The sequence below is a fragment of the Rana temporaria genome, chromosome 3 (assembly GCF_905171775.1).
Source record: "Rana temporaria chromosome 3, aRanTem1.1, whole genome shotgun sequence".
NCBI lineage: Eukaryota > Metazoa > Chordata > Amphibia > Anura > Ranidae > Rana > Rana temporaria.
Genome location: NC_053491.1, coordinates 467,653,684 through 467,664,130, shown reverse-complemented (window position 1 = coordinate 467,664,130; position 10,447 = coordinate 467,653,684). Strand labels below are relative to the sequence as shown.

The following is a 10,447-nucleotide window of genomic DNA, read 5'->3' as shown; positions in this document are numbered from 1 at the left end:
TGGCGCTGTAAGGCAAGTGCCCATGTTGCCTTGCGCTAGCCCTGCTGGGCAGTCAGTGGAACTATGGGTGGGGGAGCAGAGAGACGACATCTCTCACCACCCGCCCTGCAGTTACGCCCTCACTGTGCAGCAGAGCGGTTACAACATCTCTCTGCTGCCTGCACTTCAGTCTGGAACATGGTAAGTGACAATCTGCAATGTGTGGCAAGTGACAATTTTCAATGTTGACAATCTGTAACATGTCATGGCAAGTGACAATCCGCAACGCATGGCAGGTGAGTTGCTAGGCGAGTAATGAGAGGATCCACATTGACAATCATAGGATACCTTTAAGTCTGTAGGCATGACATGTTAAGGGCCGACTTAGGATTCTGACCACCCACCTTTTACCTGCTACCCACTTTACCCCCTTTACCAAAATTAACGACTGACACCGGTGTGGAGTAAAGTTGGCCTTACGGCCGATTTTATTTAACAAAACTAATATTAACATAAATAACCATTTTCTATAAACAACGTATTTCACAACTTTAAACCATCTGGTGGTCTAAAGACCACAACTTCAACTGGCCACTGGGACAATAACTGTTTTTTAACTTCGGCCTCAGTCGCAAACCCCAGACTCGGAGGCAGTACACCTGTCCACAGTGACCTACACATGAACTCCTTCCTGGTCAACCTTGTTGACCGAAAGGTACCCGTATCCCCATATACCTATGGGTACAACCGTTTGCAAGCAAACGTCCTGCCTTTACCCTCTCCAGAAACCCCAAACACCGCCACCGCACGCAAGGGCAAAACCTTACCCATGCGTGCACCTCCACACCGAAAGGGCCCTGCGTACTCCTTCCTCCAGACCCAAGGCCCACAAATCAATGCCAATCGGATTGAGGTGGACCCCATCACTCCTCAGAAAACGCCAAGTCTCCTCCTCCAACTCCCTGTGTCTCACGACCAACCCCCCATTCCTGACCACGAAACGCCCCACCTCCTTGTTCACTTTCACACGGGCCTTGTTAACTTTGTCTACTGACCAGGCCCACCGCCAATTTGACCTACCCACCATCTCCGACCAAATTATCACCATGCCGGGAAACAAAGAGCGCAATCTCAAGAAATCACACTTTATGTCCCTAATAAGTTGGTGCATGGACCTGGCCCCCATATCATTACCCCCAACATGTAGCAGCAGAATGTCAGGGGCCCTGTCCAAACGGGTGAATTTTAGCACCTCCGGCAAAACCCTGCCCCACATCATTCCCGGAAACCCAATCCACCGAACCTTTGCGTCCTGAGTGGGAATCCCCAGCTGTCTACCCGTAGGCCTCACCTCGGCCCGCCTGGCCCCCCAAGACACATAAGAATGCCCAAAGATCCAGACCAGACAGGGCTCACCATCTGAAAAACAAGAACACAAACAACCCCCATAAAATTTGCTCACCTATACCCCAATGCCCAACCTCCACCAATGTCCCTATGTCCACCCCCTTACTCATGCAACAACTGCGGGCGAACATAAATCCTAAACCTGTCCGAATCCCACCGCCCAATCCGTTTTACCGCGGCCGCATCCAATCCCGCCCTCGCTGCTTCCGTGGCGGCCCCTATGCGAAATGAATGCGTAGCATACTCCCTGGGATTATACCCCGCCGCCACCACGCACTTCCTGAATACCGCCAAAAACTGAAAGCGGGATAGCGCAGACCCATCCTGATGTACCAAAAAGGAACCCCCTAGTCCAGGACGCACGGAACAAAAGTGTTCCACAGCCCGTACAGGACAAATTGTCGCGTCCGGAACGCGAAACAGCGATAGGCGCATACCCTTACCTTCCTGATCCGTTTTCGACCTGCGTACCCAAACCCCCACCTCGTCTCCCCACAACTCCACATCTCCTTCCAAGAGGCCCCCATGGGCCGTCCTGGACGCACTGACCAACTCCCCGATACGCAAAGCCCCGAAAAAGGCAAGCGCAAACGCTGCCTGGAAAAGTGCAATCTCGTAAGCCGAGTTGCACACTGACTGTAAGTGGCGAAACAAACTTTGCAACATCAAAAATGAAACTGGGCGACGGCCGTCCGACGCCCTTTTCTGTACCCCTTAACTGACTGCTTCACCCAAAAATCTTTGGTGAAATCCCTGCCGCCATGCCATTTGAAAAGAAAAGCTAAACCGGCCAAGAGCCGATCAATTGCTGACGCCGATACCCCCTCCTCCATCTTCAGATTAAGAAAGTGTAGCAACGCCAAGCCAGCTTCCTGACCCGCCGGTGGAATTCCCAAACCATCCGTGAAAGCCTGCCATTCCCGCCATACCTTGGAGTAGGCATTCCATGTAGCCCCACTCACCGACCGCCGAATCCACTTTGCCGCTTGCTCAAAGCAATGTCCCACATCCATACGGGGCAGGGGACTCCGTGCTGCTCCGCCGCTGGTGCCAACTCCCGGAATTTGTCCCACTGGAATCGAGACAAAGCGTCAGCTAAAGTGTTCTCCACCCCAGGCAGGTGCACCGCATAAACAAACACGTTCAAGGACATGCAACGTAAAACCAAATGCCGAAGCAACCGCACCACCGGCTGCGAAGCAGCCGACACTCGGTTCACCACTTGAACGACGCCTAAATTGTCGCAGTTAAAGCGAACTTTCAAGTTCCGAAACGACTCGCCCCACAACTCCAACGCCACCACAATCGGGAATAGCTCGAGGAGTGCAAGGTTCTTCAAGAAACCCACCTCCTCCCATGACTTCGGCCATTCGCCCACACTCCACTTACCCTGACAAAAGGCCCCGTAGCCAGTGGAGCCGGCGGCGTCCGTAAACAATTCCAGGTCAAAATTGCTAACGGGCCCAGACATCCACAATGCCCGTCCATTAAAGGACCCTAAGAATTCGTGCCACATCTCCAAATCCTCCCTGTGTTCCCCCGTCAAAGTCACCAAATGAGTCGGTGCCCTCACCCCAGCAGTCGCTGCGGACAGCCTGCGGCAAAAGACCCTGCCCATGGGAATTATCCTGCATGCGAAGTTCAACTTCCCCAGCAGGGACTGCAATTTTCGCAGCTGAATCTTCCGCATACCAATAGTTCCCCGCAATTCTTCCCTAAGCGCCTCCAACTTATCGACGGGTAACCTGCACTCCATCCTCACTGAGTCCAGCACAATGCCCAAAAAGACGATGGACGACGTGGGGCCTTCCGTTTTTTCGGGTGCCAACGGGACCCCGAAACGCTCCGCCACGTACTGCAACGTCCCCAATAGGACCGAACACACGTTCGACTTCGGGGGGCCCACACACAAGAAGTCATCTAGGTAGTGGACCACCGAGCTGAGCCCTGACGAATCCCGCACCACCCATTCCAAAAAGGAACTGAAGGTTTCGAATAAGGCACAAGAGATGGAACAACCCATGGGCGAACAGCGATCCACATAGTATGCTCCATCCCAAGCGCAACCCAAAAAACGAAAGCTCTCCGGGTGAACCGGAAGCAACCGAAACGCCGATTCCACGTCAGCCTTCGCCATGAGAGCACCCTGTCCACATTTTCGCACCCACGACACAGCCGCGTCAAAAGAAGTGTATGACACGGAACATGCCTCCGGCGCAATCGCTTCATTCACCGAACCACCCTTCGGGAAGGAAAGGTGATGGATCAAGCGGAACTTAAGCGGCTCCTTCTTCGGGACTACCCCCAAAGGAGAAACCACCAAGTCCTTAAGCGGAATCACCGGAAAAGGCCCGGCCATCCGCCCCAATTGCACCTCCTTAGCCAGCTTTTCAGCCACCACCGAGGGGTGCAAGAAGGCGGACCTCAAATTCTTTGCCTCAGGGGGGACCACCGAAAGGGAACACGGAATTCTGAAGCCGTCAGTAAAACCGTCCTCAAACAACCTGGCGGCTCGTCTGTCAGGGTACCTATTGAGAAAGGGGCGCATCCTTTCCACCCGGACCGGAGTCAACCCCCTTTCCCGCAGAATCACCGGGACGCCCCTTTCCGCGCTTAAAACACTTGGACAGGGAATGGGAGCCCCCGCACCCTGAACAAGTGTGCTTGAAACGGCAGTTCGCGCCGTACTTGCACGTACTGTCATTAAATTGCCAGCAATAGCCCCATCGTTTTTCAGTCGGCTGTCCCGAGGCCGAGGGACATCCGACCCCCCCCTGAAAAAACTGACCCGGCACCCTCGCCGCCGTCATAATCTTCATCCACAGCGCTATGTCTTTGTGGTCCCAGCGCAGCGACGATCTCACGGCCATCCTCTGCCTGAACTGCTCATCGTAACGGAGCCACGCCGTGCCCCCATACGTCCGCTGAGCCTCGCAAATCGACTCCTGGTAGATAAACAAACCCGAACAGTGCTCCGGGTGTTTTTCCCCAATCACGCACGCCATAATCGAAAAGGCCTGCAGCCAATTGTTAAACGTGCGAGGAATCAAGCGATAACGCCGCTTTTCCTCATCCTCCTTCTTACTCTCCTCCGGCTTCAATCTATCCAGATTGAATTTCTCCAGGGGCAGCAACGTGAAGATCTCCACGTACTCCCCCTTCCAGATCTTCTCCTTCACCTCTGCCTTGAGATGCATTCCCAGAGGGGCTTCAAAGCAAAAATACATTTCGCTTTTTGCCGCATCCGCCAACCTAACCGCATCCTTCTTCTTGTCCCCTGCCTCAGCTACCCCTTCGCCCGTAGAACCACCCGCCAGCGTATCTCCCGCCGGGGGCACAGTGCTTGGGGACGCTGCCACCGGTGCAGGAGCCACCGGAGCAGCAGCCGCCGCGGGCACCACCGGTGCAGCCACCGCAGGCACCATAGGTGCCGCCGCCGGCTCCACCCTCGACCCCCAAGCCACCGCCGGTGATCGAACCCCCCCGTTGTCGGGCCCAAAACGCTGCACCAAATTTAGCAGGCCAAACCACAAGTCCTGACTCTGATCCTCCGCCCCTTGCCCCGCCAAGGCCCCCTCGCCTGCCGTATGTGTCTGCACTGAGTTAGCACCCACCCCCTGCCGGCCTTGACCTAACAAATCGTGTAAGAGTGCACAAATAGTAGTAGATGTAGTCGACTTACCGGGCTGCCGAGGACTGGGTCCCCGAGCCGCTGCACCGCCATCCACCGCTGACAGATGTCCCGAGTCCTCTCCGCTTTCCGACCCGGACAGCTCCCCCTCCGACCTGACCGCGCTCCGTGCTGGCGAGGCGTCCTCTGATCTCGTTCCCGTCGCTCGTGACCTGGATGCGGAGGGCCCCGGCTGCTGCTCGCTCCTTCCTCCACGACCCGAACCGGACCCGCTAGCAACTGCCACCGACGGACTCCTGGCCCTTCCCCGGGGGCCAGACTCGCTCACTCCACCGCCGACATCCCCTACCGACCTTCCTGCTGCGCCGCTTCCGGATGAGTTGGGACCCCTGGCCGCCATCGCTGATTGGCCTCCGGCCCGTTGACAAGGTCTTCCCCGCCGGGCCGCGGAACTGCCCTGGACCCCTCTGGCAGCCCCGACCGCGTCGTCCTGGCACCTCCTCCGCGCAGGTGGGGAGGATCCCGCAGACCTGCTCGCTGTCCCCGCCGTCGCACTCCGTCCACGCCGCGGATTCCTCCCGGCCCCCCCCCCCCACAGACTCAGGTGGAGAGCGCTGTGAAGAAGAGGCCTGAGGGCCCCCATCGGGTCTCCGATCGTGCCTCCCAGCCCCCGGGGAGTTGTCTGGGCTGTACCGCTCCGGAGGCCTAGACCTCCGAGCGCGTGCTGCTGCTGCCGCCCCCCCCCCCCCCGCCGGGCGCCGCCGCCGCCGCCGAGCCATCCAGTGCTGCTGCCATCTGTGCTCTCACCCACTCTGTACCCTGGGCGGACACCGCCGCCCGCAATTGCGCCAAAAAGTCTGCCCCGGCCGCCATGATGCAGAGCCGAGCAGACACGCACGTTTTACCGATGTGTTAAGATGGAGGAGTGACGCTACGTCACTTCCTCCCTGCAGAACAGAGCCAGCCAGCCCCTCCTTCCTCCCCCAGCCTGCTCCACTCTCTTAAAGCAGCGCTGCACTGATTCCCCACACGGACCCTCCTATCTTAAAACGGCCACAGCCACTGTCTATCCTGCGGTCCCCCCCTGTCATGCCGTCCCTCCTCCTACCGCTGCACTCCCGGCTCTGGGACTCTCTGATGCAGTCTATTGTACACAACTAGTGGCATTCATCTGTAGCAGCAATGCAGGTGAAGTCGAAGGGAACCTCATTCATCTTATCTTCTCGGTCAGAGGCGGCATCAGATTAGATGTTTGTCTTTGAGGCAATCTTGGGCCAGGCAGTTTATCAAGACCCTGGGTTGGTTTATGGATAAAGTAGGGACAGGTCACCTGTCTCAGACAGTGCTTGGCATCAGGAAGAGGTTTCAGACAAATAGGGACAGACCATTTATACTGGAACTCCATTTCCATTTGGGTGTGGCCTAGCCAGGCATAATTTTCCCCTAGAGAAATGCTGTTGACACACCTGAGACCTACAGCTACTACTGCTGTCAGTACTACTCTGAAAACTAGGTATTAAGAGAATTGGGTCAAATATATGATGGAGGGGCAGCAGGATGGTGAGGCGTCTGTACCCAGTGTACATTTCCTTAACGTGGCTGTAAATTGGTGCCAGGAAATGGACACAAGGCCTTTTTAGTGGTAAATGAACTGAATGGAGGTTTACTAAAACTGGTGCACACAATCTGGTGCAGCTGTGTATAGCAACCAACCAGCTTACAGGTTGTCAAAGACTCAATTGAACATGTTTAGGTTAGAAGCTGGTTATGCACAGTTTCACCAGTTTAGGTAAATCTTCCCCAATGTATTGGTACGGATTTGAGTAAGGCCCGGTTCACACTGCGTCATGTGCTCTGACTGTGAGAGCGCATGACATATAAAATCAATGTTTCCCTTTGAGAGACGTCTTAACTGGTCTGACTTTTGAAAAGGTTCCTTGACTACTTCGGTTTGACTTGGGTCCGATTTCAGCCCATTGCATTTAATGGAAGTTGGATAACCATCTTAACTGATCCAACTTGTGACACGCAACGTGTTTAGAGGCAATGTAAAATGTATCATAGTATGCAGCCTGGCAGGCCAGGAAAGGGGGGGGTCCCATGTGAATGAGTAGGGGGTACATAGTACACATACCGATACACCCAAAAAAAGTATAAGAAAAACGGGAGACAGTTTCTGACAGCTCAGAGAAAGAGCCAGAGGTGAATATAGACTTTAATTTGGAAACCACCAGTAGACCCAAATGAAAAAGAGAGCACTCAATAGAATAAAAATCTCTATTATATAATCATGTTAAAACCATTATGTAAGAACAGAAATAGAAAACAAGCATTCCAATGTATATACATGGTATTGTCCCAAATAAATGTGTCCTAAGGGAGCACAAGAGAACCTGTGGATATACCCATAGATATGATGGACTCTGTGGTTGGTCTATAGAGAAGGTCCTACATATGGGGGCAAACATCAAGGAAATCACATTACTGAGGGATCACTACAAGTTTCACTTTGCAGCTTCCTCAGGAGATCCTATTGTTATCAGATTGCAGTTGAGAAACGTAGAACGCCCAGCCCAAAGCCACCGGGGGAGACAAGGTAACAGTGCACAGGTAGCCCCAATGTAAGAGTGCATCAGGTATGTTTCAGCCAGAAAAGGGAGTGTAATGCACTCTACTAATATTTGTGCCGGTCCTGGCTGTAATCAAGTCCCCCCAATCAGGTAAAGACTTGTTTCTGACAACTCCTTTATTAAACATGTAATGTCCCCCGTGGTAGATCCAACGTCAATCACTATGTCCGCAGACCTGATTAAAAAAAAAAAACACTCTTGCCCTTCTGACAGTTCTTATATAGCTATTGGGCGTGGCCAGGCAGTAATGTCAACCGTAGACCCCACCCCATGTGACATCACTGCCCGGGGCATGATGGGTTTGTGATGTCACAAGGGATGGAGTCTCTGGATGACATCACCACATGGCCACACCCCATACCATATAAGAACTGTCAGACACCGGAGCTGCCAAAACGGTGGGAGACTTTGTTGTTATTATTTTTTAATGAAGGACTTGTCAACTGCCTCCTGTTTTTCTTACACTAAACTTTTTTTAAAGGGTGAATGGGTGGAGGCACTATGTACTCATTCATATAGGGGGGCAGGGATCTGGGGGCCCCCTTGTTAAAGGGGACTTCCAAATTATAACAAGACTCCTGCCTGCAGACCCCCCAGTCCATGGGGATGAAGTTATTTGGGGTGGGGGGGGGGCAGAGACCCCCCATGTTGAGGGCATGTGGCCTGGCATTTTTCAGGGGGGTGCCTGCCAGGCTGTATGCTCATAAAAGGGTTTGGTATGGATTTTTGGGGGACTCCACTTTTTAAAATATTGGCGTAGGGTTCCCCTCCAAATCCATACCAGACCTAAGGGTGTGCTCATTATGAGGGCCTCCCACCATCCACATGAAGTGTTTCTAGCACTGCAGACCTAGGTTGTCCATTATCGGGGGCTTCCATTATTATTTCCCTGAGTTCCCAGATCTGCCCAACATAAGGGTCTCTCACCATTCCTGTGCTGAATTACCAGATATTCACAGCTGCTGTGCCCATTATGAGAGGCTCCCATCATTCTTGTGCTGAGTTTCAGGCCTGAGCAGTCTGAACACTTGTTGTCCCTATTATAAGGGGTTCCAACCTCCCCTGTGCTGAATTCCCAGGTCTGCGCACCTGTTGTGCCCATTTTAAGGAGCTCCTGCCATCCACATGAAAACATTTTTTGGCTCTGCAGACCTGTGTTGTCCATTTTCAGGGGTGTCCATCATCATTGCACTGAGTTCTTAGGTCTGCACACCTGTTGTGGACATTATAAGAGGTTCCCACCATCCTTGTGCTGAGTTTCCATGTAGTCACAGCTGCTGTGCTCATTATTAGGGGCCCCAACCATTCCTGTGCTGAGTTCCAGGTCTGAGCAATGGTTGTGCTCATTATGAGGGGCTTTGACCATCCCTGCACAGAGTTCCCAGGTCTGTACACCTGTTGTGCCCATTATGAGGGGCTCCCACCATTCCTGTGCTGAGTTCACCGGTATTCACAGCTCACTATAAAGGCCTCCCATCATTCCTGTGCAAAGTTCCAGGACTGAGTGGTCTGGACACTTGCTGTGTCCATTTTAAGGGGTTCCCATCGCTCCTGTGCTGAATTCCCAGGTCTGCACACCTATTGTGCCCATTATTAGGGGGCTTCCACACCCCATGAAGAGTTTCTGGCTCTAAAAAACAATTTTGTCTATTATCAGGGGGCTTCCATCATCACTGAGTTATCAGGTCTGCATACCTGTTGTTGACATTATAAGAGGTTCCCACCATCCATGTGCTGAGTTCCCAGGTATTTACTGCTGCTGTGTTCATTATGAGTGGCTCCCACCATTCCCATGCTGAGTTCCAGGTCTGAGCAATAGTTGTGCCCATTATGAAGGGCTCTGACAGTTCCCAGGTCCGTACACCTGCTGTGCCCATTATAAGGGGTTCCCACCATTCCTGTGCCGAGTACCCAGGTATTCACAGCCACTGTGCCCATTGTGAAGGGCTCCTGCCATTCTTGTGCTGATTTTCAGGTCTGAGCAGTCTGGACACTTGTTGTGCCATTACAAGGGGTTCCCACCACTCCTATGCTGAGTTCCTGGGTCTGCACAGCTGCTGAGTTCATTATGAGGGGCTCCCACCATCCCTGCTGAAATGTTGTTTAATGGACAAAGTAACAGAAGGAGCTAGGACACACAAAGGTTAGCAGGGACCACCAACATTTCCAAGTGAACAGGAACAAAGTTGGAAACTATGGAATGTGATCTCATTGTTGGAGTGCTGAGAACTTAAAAAAACAGGAAAAACTCAGCCTACCAGTCTCCACTGTGACTAAAATATCTGTTTTTGGTGGACTGACTTTTTGAGGTGACAATCAATAGGACCTTGGAGGAGAACAAGATCTAAGCAGATCCCAGAGATATAGCACATCTAGGAAATGCAATGTGTATTTTGCTGAATCAATGTGCATTTTGGGTTCTACAGAAGATAACGGTTATGGGTCTATTCACATATTATATACGTTCATAATCATTATTTGATGTGCACACATGGCAATGCATATGTTTTCTGTTGGGTACACTCATAGACATGAATGGGTGGGCACCCCATAGTACATACAACACACGTTGCTGCAAACCGCTCAGCAATAGGTACAGAACCATGTGAATGAGCCCTAAGACTAGAGCTACACAGGAGAGTTTACAAACCCAATCCTGCCAACAACATCGCTAGCTGTTAATCGCTAGGACTAGCAAATGATCACCAAGGCCAGATTTACATTGTCGTTCTGCCATTCTGAATGGAACCCCAATGCGCCTTGCTGACGCACCTTGTTTATTTAAAAATTGTACAAATGT

General features: G+C 52.6%; 1 protein-coding gene across 1 annotated transcript; it reads right to left on the bottom strand.

Annotated features, from left to right (window-relative positions):
• Window positions 1-802: 802 nt before the first annotated feature.
• On the bottom strand, window positions 803-5,584 carry LOC120930626. The gene is made up of 2 exons (XM_040341802.1): window positions 5,069-5,584; window positions 803-1,398 (listed from the first exon to the last, which is right to left on the bottom strand). The coding sequence occupies exons 1-2, from the start codon at window positions 5,415-5,417 to the stop codon at window positions 803-805; spliced, it is 945 nt and encodes a 314-aa protein (XP_040197736.1). The 5' UTR covers window positions 5,418-5,584.
• Window positions 5,585-10,447: the final 4,863 nt, after the last annotated feature.